This window comes from Zootoca vivipara, chromosome 15, assembly GCF_963506605.1.
Source record: "Zootoca vivipara chromosome 15, rZooViv1.1, whole genome shotgun sequence".
NCBI lineage: Eukaryota > Metazoa > Chordata > Lepidosauria > Squamata > Lacertidae > Zootoca > Zootoca vivipara.
This window is the reverse complement of record NC_083290.1, coordinates 29,676,546-29,695,298: the sequence shown is the minus strand read 5'-3', so window position 1 is coordinate 29,695,298 and position 18,753 is coordinate 29,676,546. Positions and strand designations below refer to the sequence as shown.

General features: G+C 51.4%; 1 protein-coding gene across 2 annotated transcripts in view; it reads left to right on the top strand.

The window, feature by feature from the left end:
* PCSK7 (proprotein convertase subtilisin/kexin type 7) overlaps positions 1–17,990 on the top strand; it is a 33,329-nt gene extending 15,339 nt beyond the window's left edge. For both annotated transcript variants that reach the window (XM_035140182.2, XM_035140181.2), the window contains exons 7-16: positions 178–316; positions 2,723–2,823; positions 6,831–6,998; positions 8,253–8,360; positions 9,317–9,419; positions 11,535–11,691; positions 13,474–13,568; positions 14,551–14,644; positions 15,587–15,704; positions 16,634–17,990. In XM_035140182.2, the coding sequence (XP_034996073.1) occupies positions 178–316; positions 2,723–2,823; positions 6,831–6,998; positions 8,253–8,360; positions 9,317–9,419; positions 11,535–11,691; positions 13,474–13,568; positions 14,551–14,644; positions 15,587–15,704; positions 16,634–16,990 (1,440 nt within the window). In that variant the 3' untranslated portion in view covers positions 16,991–17,990. The remainder of the gene's footprint in view (positions 1–177; positions 317–2,722; positions 2,824–6,830; positions 6,999–8,252; positions 8,361–9,316; positions 9,420–11,534; positions 11,692–13,473; positions 13,569–14,550; positions 14,645–15,586; positions 15,705–16,633) is intronic.
* Positions 17,991–18,753: the final 763 nt, after the last annotated feature.

Genomic DNA, 18,753 nt, shown 5'->3' with positions numbered 1-18,753 from the left:
AACACTGGTCTAGGACTCCCGTCCTGTGGGCTTTCTAGGGCTTTCCCTGTCACAGACCCCATTGTCCTTGCTGGAAGTTTTTCAGCAAGGGGCTTGGCGGGGATGCACTGCACTGTGAGGAGGGGTGGGGCAAGGTCTCCCCAGCTCACTCAGCTAACCCACCCCTTTCCCTTCCAGGCCGCTTTGCAGCACGGGGTGATGGCCGGCCGCCAGGGCTTTGGCAGTATCTTTGTGGTGGCCAGTGGGAACGGAGGGCAGCACAATGACAATTGCAACTATGATGGCTACGCCAACTCCATCTACACCGTCACCATTGGTAATAGGGCAGGCAGGGGCCTGTTTTTTAAAATTAATATTTTTATTGGAAGAATTTCAATTGTAAAGAAATAAAGTGATGCAAAGGGGGGTGTCGAGGAAAGTGAGGGAGAGGCGAAATCAAAGATGTGTTACAGAACCCCTAAACCAGGCACCCCCAAACTTCGGCCCTCCAGATGTTTTGGACTACAATTCCCATCTTCCCCGACCACTGGTCCTGTTAGCTAGGGATCATGGGAGTTGTAGGCAAAAACATCTGGAGGGCCGCAGTTTGAGGATGCCTGCTCTAAACCCTAGAAATTAATAAATACCAGGGTTTGATGAATTGGGGAATGGATTGAAAGGTAAACTGCTATTCATGTATGCTACTACAGTGGGAAGAATATGACTTGCCCCAAAATGCAAAGAAGCAGCAAGGGAAGAACGGATACAAAAACTTATAGAATATGCAGGAATGGCAAAACTTACCGGAAGAATAAGAAATCGAGATAACAATTTTTTTTAATGTATAAAAGAATGGAAATGGTTTGTTGAATATTTACAGAAAAAGTGTAAACAGATAAAAACATTGGCGGGATTATTGTAATAACCTGCCATTTCATAAGAGCATATATTTAAAGAAGATGAATAAATGAGCAAATTAAGTTAATTTGGATATGCAGGAGATATTAAAAATAAATTTAAGGAACCACAGAAAGAGGGGGAAGGAAGTCAAGTTTTGAAATGTCAACATGATTGTGAAATTAGTGAAATGTATAACCTTGAGAAGTATAAATAAAATTTAAAAAAAACACCATCATAACTGCAGGGCTGTGCCAGACAGGGAATTCCCGGGCTGCCTTATACAAGCCAGCCTGACTGGCTGAGGGAAGAATGGACTTGTTAAGGGGTCATCAAGAAGACAACAGACCTTCTTGCCCCAGGTGTGACTAGAGACTGGAGATTAGGAAGGTTGCCAGGGTAACTGCTCTGGAGGAAGAGGGCAAGGTGCTTTTGGGAAGAAGAAAGGGGAAAAAAGGCTGAGATCCATCTTGGCAAGGGAGAAGAAGGAGGACTGCCTGCAATACTTTGGGCCACGCTATAAGATCTGGACCCCCTCCATGCAGACTGAAGGTGTAGATACCTAGGAGAAAACCCCATATTTCTTAAAGCAGTACAGTCTCTGCTGTGTCTTCCGCTGTCCAAGGGGACACAGACCCGGGTATATGTCAGTGGCCCCATGCGTTCCTGCCATAGTTTGGCGGAGAGAGGGGCAGGCACTGGGCTTTCGTAACAATATATACCCCCCAAAAAGAAGAGCAATGTACTATACTCCCATACATTCTTATATAAATTTGATATAGTGTTATTATCCTTAGGGCCGTTTTAAGCATCCCTGGCGCCTTGGTGCGGCGGATCCCTCCAGTGCCCGCCCCCTTTCCCAGCGCGGGTGGGCGGGCTCAGCGCGCAGCACGGCTGCCGGGCGCTGCTGCGTGGTGGGCGGGCGGGCGAGCGCAGCACGGCTGCCGGGTGCGGCTGTGGCGCCCTGCGCCACCCAGCCTGGCCGTAGGGCCGGCCCTGATTATCCTAAAACATATAGATGGTAATAGCCTACTTCATTCTGTGTAAACTCATTCCAAATATTGTCTTATGTATCTAAACAAAGTCGACATCTGTATGCAGGCCATTCGGAAGATGCAAGTGTTGTCAATGGACTGTTGTCAACGGACCAACACGGGCAGGCGGGGGCTTTGTGTGGAAGGTCTCTCTCTCTCTCTCTCTCTCTCTCTCTGTGTGTGTGTGTGTGTGTGTGTGTGTGAGAGAGAGAGAGAGAGAGAGAGAGAGAGGTGCATTGGGCTCCAACCTCTTTCTGAAATCCAGGTTCTCTCAAGCAGCCCTTCATAGCTTGCATGTGTTTTTCCTAATGCAGGAACTTGATTTGGGCACAGCTGGGTTCCCAAGGAAAAGCATTTCTCTGCCGCCACCGCTGAGATTTTCTCCCCTCTCCCCTCCTCTCGCCCATCAGCCCTGGGCTTCTTGCTGCAGTTGCCGGGCTGCGCTAGAAGCCCCTGAAGAGCTAGGAGGTCTGCCCTCCACCTGGGAATCTCTGCTCCTTTCTTGCACTAGCAGTCACTAGGTCGTTCTTGCAGGATGAATAAGCCTATGTTTGTGGGGTTTGGGGAAGCTGTCCACGAGGCAGGAGACAAATCAAAGTATGCAGGGGGAGAGGTTATTTTTCATGACTTTGTTTCACGTGTCCTGCTGCAGATGCCCAAATCTTGTGTGTGTCCCCCTCCCCCAGAGCTGTCCTGCTAGAGACTTGGCTCTGTTTATCCCACTGAAAACATTTCCAGGATATTACTAAATACTAAATGGTGTGTATGTGCCACTTTCTTCAACCCTTTTTTTGCCCCTTCTTTCCCTCCAGGTGCAGTGGATGAGATGGGGTACATGCCCTTTTATGCTGAGGAGTGTGCCTCCATGCTGGCTGTGACTTTCAGCGGGGGGGACAAGATGATGAGGAGCATTGTGAGTCCCAACAGGCCTCCCCCATGCCAGCAAGGGTCTTTCTTGCAGGCGCTGATAGGCTGCATGCAAGGAGCCTGGTGTGCTCTGCTATGCAGGGCTTTTGCAAACTCTGGAGTTAGCTCTTCTACCCGTCGCCACAAGGGGCTTTTAGCATGATGTTCTACTGCAGGGGTCCCCAGACTTACCGGGCTTCGGGCCGGTGCCCGCCACGCCGACCCCGCGGCGGGCCGGAGGGCAGGGGAGTGCGCACGCAGCGGGCCGGAGGGCGGGGGAGTGCGCGCCCGTGCGCATGCGCACACGCACACGGTCGGAAAAAATCGCCGAAAATAGCTTGTGCGCATGCGTATGGGCCTCCCCTGACCTGGAAGTGCACCGGAAATGACCTCTTCTGGGTCGGGAGAGGCCCATACGCATGCGCAGAAAGGATTTTCAGCGATTTTCCGATTTTGAAGATCGCCGCTGCGCCGTGCGCCGTAAGAGCGGGCGGCGGCAGCGGGCGGCGGGGGTCGTCGCGGGCCGGATTGGGGGGCCAATTGGGCCGCATCCGGCCCGGGGGCCGTAGTCTGGGGACCCCTGTTCTACTGTGTCCTTAATGGGAAGAATTTAACCCAGTTTCTTGGCTCCTGTTGACGCTTCCTGGCCAAGCTAGTGCATGTTTGAAAACGTGCATCTAGTGTCCAAGTGCAAATAAAGGCTGTCAACAGCCGACAGAATGGTTCCACGCTCAACCTAAAAGTCAGCGGCGGGAGGGGAGGGGAGGACTGTGCTTGGCAAGACAGAAGGAGGCAGCCAGACCTTTCCACTGGCACAGTTTGAACAGAGCTGTGATCTTTTTTTAAAAAGCAAGAATCCGTAAACACTGCCTTCTTGCTCGATCACGGAGCAAGAGTCCACCTAGGCCAGCTTCCCGTTGCTCGAATGGCTGGCTAGGTGCCTCTAGGACCTTGTAGGCAAGGCATGATAGCAGCAGCCTCCCCCTTCCTCCCAAAAAAGCCCCTCACTCTTCTTAGGCCTGCCTTTCATTTATTTGCAGTAGAACTAAGAGCAAAACAGCCTGTTGCACAAGGAGAGCTGAGATTGCCCAGCTTCCTTTAAATGCAAGCAAATGGGTTGCTAGTTAAATCAAGGAAGCAGTGGGGGCACGGGAGCCAATTAACCTCTTTTCCCCCTCTCCAAATACAGATGTCTGATCTTAATCACTCCCCGAGACATACAGATACCATACAAGTACCTACATGCTGTGTTTTAAAAGACATTTTATTAAATTTTCCAAATAAACACATTAAACACATTAAACACAAATAAACACAACAACACATTTAAAAACAAATACAACACACACAATTTTTCTCTTTTTAGACAATTATTTCTAAATCTCTAGTTCCCAATGCTCTGCCGAGCTTAGACTTCCCTCCCTCCCCTCATTAGGTTTTCTTTCCAACTCTTATCCCGCAGTTCCTTATTCCTTATTTAAAGTCACTTCGTAGGATTTATTTCAGTCCTACATGCTGTGTTTTAATTGTTGTAACCTGCCCTGGGAATTTAGGGTGACAGGCAGATGGCGAGGATGATAGTTCATACAGGCCCCCATGCAACTGGCTGGGGCTCTCAATATAGCATGTTGCGGGGGGGGGGGAGTTGACCCTCCAGTCTTAGTTTGGGCTTTTAGTTATCCGTAGCTTTTTAGAAGTGTGTGGGGTGTTTTTAATGCATTTTGGTTTTCCCCTTGGTTTTACTATATCTATGTGGGGCTTTTGGTTTGTTTGTTTGTTTGTGTGTAAGTCTCTTGGGCAAGATTAAAACAAAATTCAATAATAATAATAATAATAATAATATTGTACCTTGGTTTTCAAACAGCTTAGTTCTCAAACGTTTTGACTCCCAAACATCACAAACCCGGAAGTGACTGTTCCGGTTTGTGAACTATTTTTAGAAGCTAAACGTCCGATGGGGATTCCGATGGAAGCTCCTGCAGCCAATCAGAAGCCGTGCTGTGGTTTCTGAACGTTTTGGAAGTCGAATGGACTTCCGGAAAGGATTCCATTTGGCTTCGGAGATACGACTGTAATAATAATAATAATAATAATAATAATAATAATAATAATAATAATGCCCCCAATCCAAATCCCCCTCCCCTTGCAGCTTGTTACTAATCCTTTAAAAACAGTGCCACAAATGTAGGACATTTTGTTCTCCCAAGTGTCCGGTCTAGTTTTGCACTATGCATTCCTTCACTGCCCCCCCCCTTTAAGGTGCACCATTCCGTTTTCCTTTGTATTTCCTTTTATGTCTGCTTAAGTGGCCTCCTCCCTTCTGTGGCATTGTCTTTCCAAGCAAGGACATCTCCCTCCCCTGCTTCTGTGCCTTCCCCGAGGAGCTCAAGGCTCTCCTGGGCTGGTTGGAGTGGAAGCAGCCGGGTGTCTCCCTTTTCCCCAAGCCCAATTGGAAGGTGCTGGAAGTGGTGCAAAAATGGACCCAGCCCTCTTTGAGCCACAGCAGCAGGTGGGGTGGGGAAAGGTGGAAGGAACAAAGGCAGAAATCCAATCGCTGTCAACCCTTGGTGCTAGTTTACTGCCTTTGACTCCATCTCCCCCTCTTTAAACAAGGGGGATTCTCCAGCTGGTTTATTGCACAGTCCAGCAGAGCTGCCCCATAGTGTTCAAGTCCCACTATGTCTCCCCCACCCACCCAGAGTTGCATGTGCAAATCAGGCACTAGGTATTACAAAGGGGTGGACTGAACCACTAAGGTGGAAGGAAGGCACATGAAATTCTATCCTTGCAGCTTCAGAGCCAGACCAGGGGCTCCAAGTCACCCAAAACAGACAGACACAAAGTGCATTTCTTCCATGGGCTGCCAGAAACAAGGATTGATTCCGTCCGTATTCTGCCCCCATCCCACCTTGCAGAAACCCAGCCTCGGAGAGGAAGGAGATAAGTTTGTAGTGCAATGATGGTAGGGGGAGCCAGGGTCAGACCAGGTGCCAAGGGCTTCCTTATTTGCAGGTCCCCATGCTTAGAGTATTATTACTCTTATTATGTAATTTCATTTTGAGAAGCAGTCCCAAGTTTATATTCACTCCAGCTGAACCTTTAACCTTTGGTTAATCCCCCAAAACTCTTCTTAGGCAGCTGTGTGAGAGTGAGAGAGACAGACAGAGAAGGGGGAGAGGGAGGGAAGGGGGTGGGGGTTGTTTTCTGCTCTCCAGGCTGTTAAGGTCCATTTCTCCAGTTGCCTTTTGGCTGATACAGGAATCTTCTGGCTCTGCAGGAGAAGTTTGAAGGAGCAATGGCATTGGTAGAGAAAAAACACCACCAGAATTTGATAATCGATCAATCCTCAATGTTTTCCTTGAGCTGCGCAAGCTTTACTAATCCACCCCAAGGAAAAGGGATCCATAGCTGTTTTGAGCTGGGCTCCTTCCGGAGTGACCTTCCCTCCCTACTTGGCACCTGCTTGGAGCCCCATCCTCCCTGAAAAAATGTGCCCACTAAAGCTCAGTGTCAGAGCAGCCTGCCTGGTCCTAGGAAGAGAAAATAAATAAAGGCTTTACAGAGCACACAAGGCTTTACAGAGCACACAAGGCTTACTCATGTTCACAGCGGCAGAAGGGTGATCTTTCAAGAATTGAAGCGAAAGATGCAAGAGGGGTGTTGTGTGACGTATCCAGGCAGGTGTTAGCTCAGGCATAGGCAACCTTGGCTCTCCAGATGTTTTGGAACTACAACTCCCATGATCCCTGACCACTGGCCCTGTTAGCTAGGGATCATGGGGGTTGTAGTTCCAAAACATCTGGAGAGCCAAGGTTGCCTATGCCTGTGTTAGCTGGAAATTGGGTTGAGTTGCAGCCACCTTCCCTGAACTGGTACCCTCCAGTTGTTTGGGGCTGGATCTCCCAGAAGCCCCAGCCAATGCATGACACCTCTAGATTAGCCAGCCCTCCCTCTGGGCCCAGAAACATTCCATTCGAACCAGTGACCTCCAGCTTCCTTCTCTTCTCTTTCCAGGCAACCACAGACTGGGATTTGCAGAGGGGCACCGGGTGCACGGAGGGGCACACCGGCACCTCTGCTGCAGCCCCCCTGGCTGCTGGCATGATCGCCCTGATGCTGCAGGTGCGCCCCTGTCTCACCTGGCGGGACGTCCAGCACATCATCGTCTTCACAGCCACCAAGGTGAGCCCAGGGCACCTTTGTAGCCCCCCACCCCCCGTCTTTCTTCCTCTGTGGGCAACCTTCACAGTGCCAGCCATGCCCAGATGGGCTAACAGAGCCCAAGCCCAGCTGCAGGATGGAAAAGCAAGGAAGGAAGCAGACTGAGCTGAAAGAGACAATGCAATCCATGGCAAAATCCTGACACCTCCTTCCCACAGGACATCGCTAAACTGTGGAACTCCCTCCCACAGGAGGCACTGATGGCCACTAACCTAAAAAGATGGTTTGAGATATTCACAGGGAAGAGAGAGCTATCGGTCGCTGCTAGCCAGGATGCCTGTGCTTTGCCACAGTCGGGGGGCAGCAATACCATGTGCTGAGAACCACAGCAGGGAGTGGGCTCTTGTGCTCGGATCCTGCTTGTGAGTTTCCCTCTGGTTGGCCAACATGAGAACAAGATGCCGGACTAGATGGGCCTTTGACCTGATCCTGCAGCTCTTCTTTTGTTCTCCGCAAACCATCAATCCTTGACGATGAGTCGAGCACCAGGGTTAGGTCTCGGGGGCAGAATTTGGAATCCTGAAGGAGAATGGTAGTGTGGGCCTCTGCATGGCCCCAAAGAGGGGCCCCCACAATGCCATGTCTGAGTCTGTGGGGTGGAGAGCAACCTTGAACCCACAACCCCCCCCCAGCCACAGTAATCTCTGCAAGCCCTCCTCATCGCCCCCTTCATTTCTCAGGGGTGGCTGGACTTGAGAACTCTGCGTGAATGTTTCAGTGAGTTTGGATATGATGCTTAACTGAATCAATGGTGGTGCTGAGCCAACCACTCCCATCCCAGAGACCTGGAAAAGGAGGAGTGGGGTGTGGCTGTGCTCTCCCCTCCTCCCACAACCCCCTGCTGATTCAAAGGTGTATCAGCGAAGCAGGACGCTTGGGCAGGGGGACTGCCAGCTGGACTGTTTCAGATCCAGAGCTGCAACCTTCCCTACTCCTTTCAGCCCTGCTGATTCAGCGTTTCAGATCCAGCCTTGCACCCTACTCTCTGCAGCGGCTCCAGGCTCCTCTTCCCCAGCATTTTCCCTCCCTGCCTGCCCTGGGTGGTGGGGTGGTGCTCAGCTCCTTCCTTCTCGCATCGCTGTTTGAATCAGGCTACCTGGGACACAACAGCATCAAAGGCCCCTCCATCCTGCTGAAGCCGCGGTCTCTCCCGCCTTCCCTGTCCGAAGCCCAAGCTCTTGCCCCAGCTAATCAGCTCCCTGCCTCCCTTTGCAGTATGAAGACAACCGGGCCAGCTGGGATGTCAACCAGGCCGGCTTCAGCCACAGTCACCAGCACGGGTTTGGCTTGCTGAACGCTTGGAGGCTGGTCAACGCAGCCAAGGTAGTTGGCAAGAAGAGGACCAAGGACTAGGGCTGCTTGTCAGAATGGGGGGTGGGGGGGAAGGCAGCTGTCTGCCCCATGATTCTCATTTGGGTCCTGTCCACACACACACACCCCGAGAAAGGGAGAGAGGATTGGTACATCTTAGGGGGCTGCCTTCCACCTGGGCATCCTCAACCAGAAGCATGGGGCAGGAGCCAGAGAGTATTGGGATGGACATGCTACCCCCTACAAGACGCCCACACCCCTCACTGCAGGCTGAAAGGGCTGGGGCGATGCCTGCAAGCTGACAGGCTTGCAAAGTTGTTTTTCTGCAATTAAGGCCAGGAGATGAACTGGTGGTATAAGAGCCATTTTCAGATATCTGAAGGGCTTTCACATGCAAGGTGGGACCAGAACCAGTGAATTCAGATTACAAGAAAGACTCATTTCGACCAAACCTTAGAATTGTAGAGTTGGAAGGGACACATTGAGGGTCATCCAGTCCAACCCCCTGCAATGCAGGGATCTCAACATGTGGTTTCCCATCCAATTTGAAACCAGTCCAGACCCTGCTTAGCTTTGCAAACGTGCCAGTGGTTTTATTGCTTTCTCGCAGTAAGAGCTGTTCAGTGGTGCGCAGTAAGAGCTGTTCAGTGGTGGAACGGACTCCCTCTGAAGGGGGTGGACTCTCCATTGGAGGTTTTCAAACAGAGATTGGATGGTTCACCCATCAGGGATGCTTTAGTTGAGATTGCAGGGGGTTGGACTAGATGTTCCTCGGTGTCCCTTCCAACTCTGCAGTTCTATGATTCTATGTGAAATGACTTTGGGCTGAGTGCCCCCTGCTCCCTCCTTTTCTGGAGACTGGGGCACAACATCATGTAGAGGGTGCTGCATGCAGGGGCCAGCAGGAGAAAGCTCTGCGTGGTACTCAACGCTCCCCTTCTCCTCTCTTTCTTCTCCCCTACTGGCAGATCTGGGAGTCAGTCCCTTACCTGGCCTCCTACGTCAGTCCCACCTTGAAGGAGAGCAAAACCATCCCCATGGCACCACAGCAGCTGGAGGTCACCTGGAATGGTTCGTGGAGCCTGGAGGGGAGGGGAGGGGCATGGCTGCTTCTAAAGGTCTGTCCCATGAACTAATACATCTCAGCCGGTTTAGCTGCCCTGACGTCCCCAGTGAACCCAGGGAGGGGCAGGCCTTTGAAAGCCTGTTGCTCTCCAAAGGAATTCCCCGTTCCCTTGCAAAACTACAGACCCCGCAACTCCTGGGGAGTGGGGGAGCCATGCTAGGTTTAAAAAACAAGTTTCAGCCTGTGGAACTCCCTGGGGCAGGAACCACTTGGGAGCTCTTCTGCCTGTGCTCCTTTGAAATGAGGGAGCTTTGAGAGGAGAACCGCCCTGTGGTTTCGGACCCCTGTCAACTAGCAGGACAGAAAGCAATGCTCCTTGCACTTTCCATCATTTTGACCTACGATGGTAGGTTTAAGTTGGGTGGGGAGAGTGCAGAATCGGGGAGCATTTGTGTGAACACACTCATGCTGCGGCCAGGAGGAAGAAGAGAGCTGGAACTGCTTTGCTGTCCCCCTCCTCTTTACCCCAACCAACGCCAGGCCACCACAGCAGGATGTGTGCGCATGGATGCCTGCCCAGGCTGGAGGCTCCCTCTGCCCATTTTAGGCAATGCAGCAGCTCCTGTCTTGGCCAACTTCCGTCCACACAAACAAGACACACACACACACACATCGCGAGACCTCTCTTCCGCAGCTACTGATGCCTCCCGGGGGAGCCTTCATCCCATCCCTCTGTTTTCCTTGAGAAGCCTCGAGGCCTCCTAATTTGTGTCCTTGCTTCGTGCAAGTGGGGAGATTTGTTGCAGGGCATGCGGCTCACGTTGTCCACCAGCGAGAGAGGCCCACTGACCGAGCAGTGCCTCTCCAGTACCATGGGCAGGCAGGACTTGACCAGGGAGCTTCCGACTCTCCCCCCAGCCCCATGGGGCTCCTGAGCACTTTTAGATCAGGTTGCCTTGTCACAGCCCTGCCTGAGAAACATGAAGTGCCTTATTAGGATGGGGAGGCGTGGGGGGGCTGTCTTGGGTTCTCCCTGCCCCCTCTGCTACCCCATCAATACTAGAAAAAAATCCTGTCTTTAGTCAACATGCCCTGGAGAGGCCCTTGGGGAGCTCTAGGAAGACGCAACATGATCCTAAGGTTGTGGGAGGGGGGAGATCCCCCTGTGGGCTTCAGCTTGTTCCCAGCCCTCCCCAGAGTCTTGGAGTCCTTGGAAGGGAGACCAGGGCTTCTCCTTGCCTGTTTCCCGTAAAAGGAATTCTCTCCGGCAAAATGTGAAACAACAAACAGAAGGGTAGGAAATGCCAGAAAGCGGCTGAACCCCAGAGAGGAATGCGAGAGTCAGGCTCCGAGGGTGGAGGGAACTGCAGCCTTGAAAGGGAGATCGCGGGGTCTTGCTTGTGGGCTTCCCTTTGCGGCAGCATTTCCCAAACTTGGGTCTCCAGCTGTTTTTTTAGACTACCATTCCCATCATCGCTGACCACTGGCCCTGCTACCTAGGGATGATGGGAGTTGTAGTCCAACAAACAGCCGGAGACCCAAGTTTGGGAAACACTGCTTTGGGGCAAACGGACCGCCTACCGTGAGAACAGAATGCTAAGCCAGGTGGGCCCCCTCGGGCCTGATCCAGCATCCAGGCTCCTCTTTGGTAGCTTCCTGTGAGGAAGGTATGGGTGCACACTGACTTTTTTGTGGAGGAGCTAGTGAAGAACCTGCCACGGAGGTGGCCAAAACTTGGAGGAGCTTTTAAGGCAGGAAGCTAGGAGGAGCAGATCTGAGCCTGGCCAGCTCCTCTGCTTCTTGCTTCTCACCTGCTGCTCCCAGTGGGTGCTGGCACCCTTGTCCCAAGCCCCACGTGTGCTAGTAATGCCACGAGTGGTTGGCGTGCACACAGATGGCACAAGTCGTGCTCACCGGAGGTCAAGCGAGATGTTTGCTGCAACCGATTAGGCCCAGCTGTGGTTTGTGGACCATGGGCATTGTCCCACTTGCATCCATGCCAGGATGCTGCCCACCCACCCCCTCTGCCCATGCACAGCCTTCCCAAGGCCTTGCAGGAGGAGGAGCGCTTAGGGTCCAGGGCAGGCGGCCATTGTGCAGATGCTTCTCTCCCCTCTCAGTCACAGAAGCTGACCTGGAGCTCTCGGGGATGAGGACCCTGGAGCACGTGGCTGTGACCGTCACCATCACCCACCCCCGGCGTGGCAACCTGGACATCCGCCTCCTCTGTCCCAGCGGCATAAAGTCTTGGATCGGGACGCCGCGCAGCATGGACTCGTGAGTGGGGCAGCCCCTGGAAGGAAGCGGGTGGGGGAATCGCCAGAAGCAACACCAGCCCATCAGATAAACCTCTTTCCGTTTGCAAGGGCTCTGAGCTGCTCTCGTCGCCTCAACTCAGGCAGGATATTGTAGGGGATGGAGGAAAGGTTGCAGCATCTGAGACTTACCAATTTAGAGAAAAGGCAAATGAGAGGCAGCATGATGCAGGTATATATGATAATGCACGGAACAGATAGAGAAAACATTTCTTCCCTTGCCCATAAGCATAATGAAGCTGAATTTTGGAAGATTCAGGCAGACGACAGAAAGGGCTTCTTCACTCAGGGTATAGTTTAAAACTATGGAACTCACTCCCACTGGGTGGCCACCAAGCTAAATGACTTTAAAACAGGATCAGACAAATTCTTGGAGGTGAGGGGCTATTAATGGCTGCTGTCCATGATGGCTATGCTTTGCTCCACAGCAGTAACACTTCTCAATGCCAGTTGTTGGAATCCACAGGAGGGGAGAGCACCTTTGTGCTTGAATCCTGCTTGTGGGTTTCCTGCAGGAATCCCCTGGAACAGCTCAGTTGGTAGAGCATGAGACGCTTAATCTCAGGGTCATGGGTTCGAGATACACATCGGGCAAAATATTCCTGCATTGCAGTGGGTTGGACTAGATGACCCCCATGGTGTTTTCCACCTCTACAGTTCTATGATTCTATGATCTGGTCAGCCACTGGGGGGAACAGGATGCTTGGCTAGATGGGCCATTGGCCTGATCCAGCAAGCTCTTCTCATGTTCTTACGACACTGTCATTTTGTTTGTTATTTTGCCATGGGTTGCTTCGTGGTTTTATTTTATGATTTTAAGTAAACCGTATTAGGTTTGTTGTTTTTTAAGTTGTATACTTGTTTCAATTAAGAACATGTTCATTTATTTTTGGAGGGGGAAATGGAATATTTGGTGAAGGACCAGGCTAGAAGTACAATTAAGAAATGAATAAAGAGTCAAGAGGCGGAGGGAACATTCTTTCATATGTGGTGGACATGTAAAAGGGTAAAGGAGTATTGGGAAATGATCTATAATGAATTGAAAAAAAAGTTTAAAAGTACTTCCCCCCCCAAACCCAGAGTCTTTTCTGTTGGGGATAGTTCAGACTGAAATCCCCAGGTGTCAGAAAAGGTTATTCATGTCTGCAACAACTGTGGCCCGTCTTTTGTTAGCCCCCAAATGGAAAACGAGCGAGTTCCCAACCAAAGAAAGGCAGCTTAAGTTGACAGAATATGCACAACTTGCAGGCTTAACATATAGAATAAGAGAACCAGAAGAAAGTATGTTTAAAGAAGATTGGAAAACGTTTATTGACTATATGGAATGTAATTGTGTACAGCTGGAAACGCTGGCAGCATTAAGATGAATTCAACGGTGTAAATAAGTTTTGATGGATGCAATCATGGAATACTGATTGGTATAGTTTTTTTGTAAAATATGCAGGGATTTAGGATATGTAAAATGAACCATGGAAAGAGAAAAAGGGAAGTCATCGAAATCTTAAGGATGTATAAAACGAGTACTTGAAATTGTAAAACAGAAAATTTAATAAGAGAGAGAGAGAGAGAGAAATAAACTCAGTCCCCTCAGAACACAGTAGGGCCTTCCTGAGTCTCTTTCCTCACCGTAGGCCAAGAAAGGGCTGGGTAACTCAGGGCTTGAAGGCTGTCATCCGTGGGTGGGTTTCTAATTCAAAGCTCTGCGGACGCAGCACAGATTCCATGTCCTCCGTCTCTCCTGCAGGGATCCCAGTGGCTTTGCGGACTGGACCTTCTCCACCGTGCGTTGCTGGGGTGAGGAGGCGCAGGGCACCTACCGCCTCTTGATCCGGGATGTTGGTGAGTCCTGCAGCTTCGCTGCCTCTTGTCCCCTCCTTTCCCTCTATGTGGCTCTTGCTGTGAAGTCTCCCCAGAGCCTTGCATGTCTTCCTGCACATGTGCCACTCACCTGCTCCTTGCCAGCACTGTGACCACCTAGAATCAAGTACCTTGATTACCCCCTTGCCTTTTCCAGAGGTATTCTGGAATCAGGGCAGCTGTCTACCAGCTCCCCCTGGTACGCAGGTTGAGACCCTACCTGCCTGCGGACTGCCTCGCCAGAGTGGTGCATGCTCTAGTTATCTCCCACTTGGACTACTGCAATACGCTCTATGTGGGGCTACCTTTGAAGGTGACCCAGAAACTACAGCTAATCCAGAATGCGGCAGCTAGACTGGTGACTGGGAGCGGCCGCTGAGACCACATAACACAGGTCTTGAAAGACGTACACATTGGCTCCCAGTACGTTTCTTGGCACAATTCAAAGTGTTGGTGCTGACCTTTAAAGTCCTAAATAGCCTCGGTCCAGTATGCCTGATGGAGCGTCTCCACCCCCATCGTTCCTCCTGGATACTGAGATCCAGCACCGAGGGCCTTCTGGCAGTTCCCCCACTGCGAGAAGCAAAGCTACAGGGAACCAGGCAGAGGGCCTTCTCAGTAGTGGCGTCCACCCTGTGGAACACCCTCCCATTGGACGTCAAAGAGATAAACAACTATCTGACATTTAGAAGACATCTGAATGCAGCCCTGTTTAGGGAAGTTTTTAATGTGTGACATTTTAATGTATTTTTAATCTTTGTTGGAACTTGGAAGCCGCCCAGAGTAGATGGGGGGACCCAGCCAGATGGGCGGGGTACAAATAATATATTATTATTATTATTATTATTATTATTATTATTATTATTATTATTAGAGGTGGCGAGCTCCCCTCTTGCCTCTTGTCTGTGTGTTCCCACAAGCCTCTCCCTCGCTAGTCTTTCCTGCCAATTCTTCTCCTTTGCAGGGGACGAGACCCTGGGGGCTGGAGTGCTGAAGCACTGGCAGCTGACTCTGTACGGATCCTCGTGGGCCCTTGCCGAGATCAAGGAGCGACAGAGGTAAGGATGGTGAGATTTGGGGCAGAGGCACGAGCGTCAGAGACGCTGGGAGGTGGCCTGGCCTGGCAATTCGACTCCATTTCTCTGTCTCAGTTAAGCCTGGGAAATATCTTGCAATATAAATCACCAGCTAAACATCACGATATAACAATATTCTCACGATGTCTGAAATAAGGATGGAGCTATGTAGAGGCATTGGCTGGCTTCACGGTTTCCCCCCACATTGTGCTTTTTGCATAGTCACAAACATCAAGATTCACAATATATCGCCAGGTTACAAATTATGAAACCACTAACATGATGTGGACTTCAAACCGGTTTTGGATGGTACATCAGTATATCGCCCAGCCCTAGTCTCAGTCAGGAGCAAGAGGATGCCCAGTTAAAATGTTCTTGTAGCTCCCCTGCCCCCACTGGAAAGGATCCCCCCTGATCAATTTCATGTGTTCAATGACTCCACTACAAAACACACTCAAGGCGGCTTGCAAAGCAGATAAATACTTCTGTTCTGGGCCGGGCCTGATCACCCTAATTGGGAGGGGGAAGCAATATTTCTTAGGTCAGACTAGCAATGACCCAAAGGGTGTTTTTTGGCTTTCACATTTTTCTTCTTATTTTGTTTTCCCTTGTGATATGTGGCTTGGCTAGCTAGCACGAGCCACCTTGGATGATGTTGTCTGGTGGCTATGCACGCTCGGAGGCCAGTTGCTGGGAATCGCAAGTGTGGGTGGGAGTGCTGCCGTTTCACTCAGATTGTGCTTAAGGACTTCTGGTTGGGCACTGTCAGAACAGGATCCTGGAGAAATTGGCGGGGGGGGGGGAGGCTTTGGCCAGAGAGGGTAGACCGTAGGAACCTGCCTCAAAAATCTGGCTGAAAGGAAGAAAGGAAAAATTGCCCCCCTGCCTGTTGGTGTAATTCAGAAAAGGCTGTTTCTCCTGCAGGCTGGTTGAAGAGGCCATGAGTGGGCGATACCTGGACGGCGATTTTTCCTTGCCCTGCCCACCAGGCCTGCAGATCCCTGCACAGGAGCCTTACACCATCACCACCAACACCCTCAAGGTAATGGACACCTGCCTTCTAGCAGGATCCTCAACAGGCAGTGGAGAAAGAAAAAATCATAGAATTGTTGAAGTGGAAGCAGGCATGAAGGTCATCCAGCCCAACCCCCTGCAATGCGGGATTTTTTTCACCCAATGTGGAGATTCTAACCCACAACCCTGGGATTAAGAGTCTCAAGCCCTACCGACTGAGCTAGCAAGGGGCAGGGGCTTGGGCAGTGACGTGGCGATAGTCAGCGCAACAGGGCCACTGTGGGTTTGGTCAGTGGAATAATGGGGTCCCTTTTTGATTGACTGCTGCAAGGTGGTTTGGAGCAGACAAGCCCTGGAACGTGTGTGTTCAGTGAGGTTTATCGCAGCCTTGTGGGTCATCGGAGGCTGTGGGTAATCTTGGCTAATTGGTGAGGAGGGGTGGCTAGACTAGGGTGGTGGAAGTGGCAAATTTTGACATGCAGGGCCTCATCATGTCAGCTCCCCCTAGCCATGGACCTCAGGGAGAGCTCAACTTAGTTAGGTTCTGCCAACAGTCTCAGAATAATTGCAGGCTGGCAAAGGGTGGTCTGCCAAAGGTTGGCGTGTTGGACTTAAGCTGGTGAGACCACATTCATCCACTGCCTCCCTGGCCAGCCGTGAAGTTCGCTGGGTGATACTGGGCCAGCCATAGTCCGAGCCTCCAAGGCTACTGAATTGCCAGGATTGTGGCCCAAGCCAAGCCAGACATGACAGATTCTGTGCCACTTAGGTAAAAAACCACCCAAGCACCCACCACCCCATATTTTCCACTGCTCGCAAGACCATAGGAGCTTTGAACTCCTGTTTCAGCCAGGATGCTCTCCCCTCCCTGGTTTCCCTCTTCCCGGGTCTGTTGTCTTTTGCAAAGGTTTCTTTACTCCATGCCAGTTCCGACCTCCCCTCTCTCTCCCCTCCCAGACCCTGATGCTGCTGGGCTGCTTTGCTGTCTTCTGGACCTTCTATTACATGCTGGAGGTGTTTCTGATGCGCCACAGCATGACCTTTGACCTGGCTGCCTGCAGCAACGCCATGGCCTGCCCGTGGTCCTCGGAAGGCAGGACAGCCAAGAGCCTGGAGGATGGGCTAGAGATGGAGGAGACCGTCCCCCTGTATGGAGGGAAGGAGCTGGAGCCAGAGCAGCAACCATCCTGCCTGGGGGTGGAGGAGGCGGCGAGAGTGGCGGCTGGAGCTGTGGGCACCCCAAGACCATCGGCAGGGAGAGGCTTGCTGAACCTCCCAGAGCAAGAGCAGGCTACCTCACCCGGGGTCTACTGACTGCTGGCAGAGAGCCCTGGACACGCGAACTGAACCAGTGCTTGCCCTGGGTTTGGCGCACAGGGAGGAAGTCTGGCCGACAGAAGCATCTCTCTGCGGGTAGCCCAGCTTGCCCCTAACCCTGGCCCCTTCTTGTATTTGGGGGCCACCGCCTGTGCCGTCTCACAGGAGGAGTATTCCAGAAAGGAGCTTTGTGCCATGGGATTGCCAGGGTGCCTGTGGCTGGCACAGAGGCTGAGCCTTGCCCAGGGGTGGGCAGCCTTATTCAGTGTCTGCGGTGAGGACGGAGGAATGCTCCTCCTATCCTGGGGCTGAGATCTGGGGGTGTGCCAAGAGGGTGGGGTGCAGAGGAAGCCTGCCCCTGCAGTGCCCCGGTGCTCCCACAAACTTTGCGGAAAGGAGCCTGTGGGCTCTCAACCAACTCGCTGCCTTATCTTGCTGCCAAGTGGCACAGCAGACCCTGGGCTGGCCGGTGCCCCCCGTCTGCCAGCCTTCTCACACTGTCCCAGTGCCCCCCTCCTGCATCGCCTGCCTTGCTGCTGACGAATGGCAAAGAGGAGCCGCTTTCGGGGGCCTTCCTCCACCACTGGAACCTAAAAGGGTATCATTCAATGCACTTCCTTTCTGTACATGTATCCTGACACATCCAGGATCAGCAGCAGGGCATTTGCAGCTTTCCATGGAGTTGAGGGCTGGGTGGAGGCAATCGCTTGCGACCACGTCAACGAACGAAACAGTCTTCGGTGGCAGCTGCATGAGCCGTTCTCCTGCTGGGGCGGCGGCTTCTGTTTCTGCTGTGACCCACATCCCATTGAGAAGAAACGACATGTATGTCTTCTGTAGGCTGAAGAAGTGAGCCCTTTGTGTCACTCCCAAAGTCATCCAGCTTTGCAGGGATGGGTGGGTAATTATTATTTTCTAAATCAGTTGGGCGTGTTTTTTTTAATTAACAGCAAAAAGCTTTTCTTTGCAGCTTTCCAATAAACCCATTAAAATATGCCTTCTCCTTTTCTGTTGTATTATTTTCAAGCGGCACGTTGGAAATACACATACGAGCTTCACTTCTTATTAAATACAGGAAAGGGTGGCACTTCTTATTAATATAGGAAAGGGTGGGGGATATTAGCAATTTTTGAACTCTGGGTTTTAGCGCAAGAGACGGGAATATAAATACATTGTATAAGATGAATCCGTCAAGTTTCAGGGCAGGGGTTGCCAACTGCTTTCGGCACGCTGGCAAATTTTGGATTCATGAACGGGTGCCGGCCCCTCTGGTCGTGTCTCTCCCCTGCCTGCCAAGAGACAGGCAGAAATAAGAGTGTGTGCAGCACCCACACGTGGGTTTCCAAGGGATCTTGAGAAAAGATCCAGTTGGCCTGAGCCTTGACAAAGCCCATAGAGCTGAGAAAGGAAATGGGAAAGAGCGGCACTCTTCCCAACTTCCTTCAGAAGACATCTGAAGGCAGCCCTGTTTAGGGAAGCTTTTAATGTTTAATAGATTATTATTGTATTTTAATATTCTGTTGTAAGCCGCCCAGAGTGGCTGGGGAAACCCAGGCAGATGGGTGGGGTATTATTATTAAATAAAAAAAATTCCTTCCAGCAGCACCTTAAAGACCAACTAAGTTTTTATTTTGGTATGAGCTTTCATGTGCATGCACACTTCTTCAGATACACTGAAATAGAATTCCTGCTTCCGCTTGGTGTACTTTTCAAGGGAGGAAAACCTGAGCCACTCTTCATGTTATGATAGCTGTGGGGGC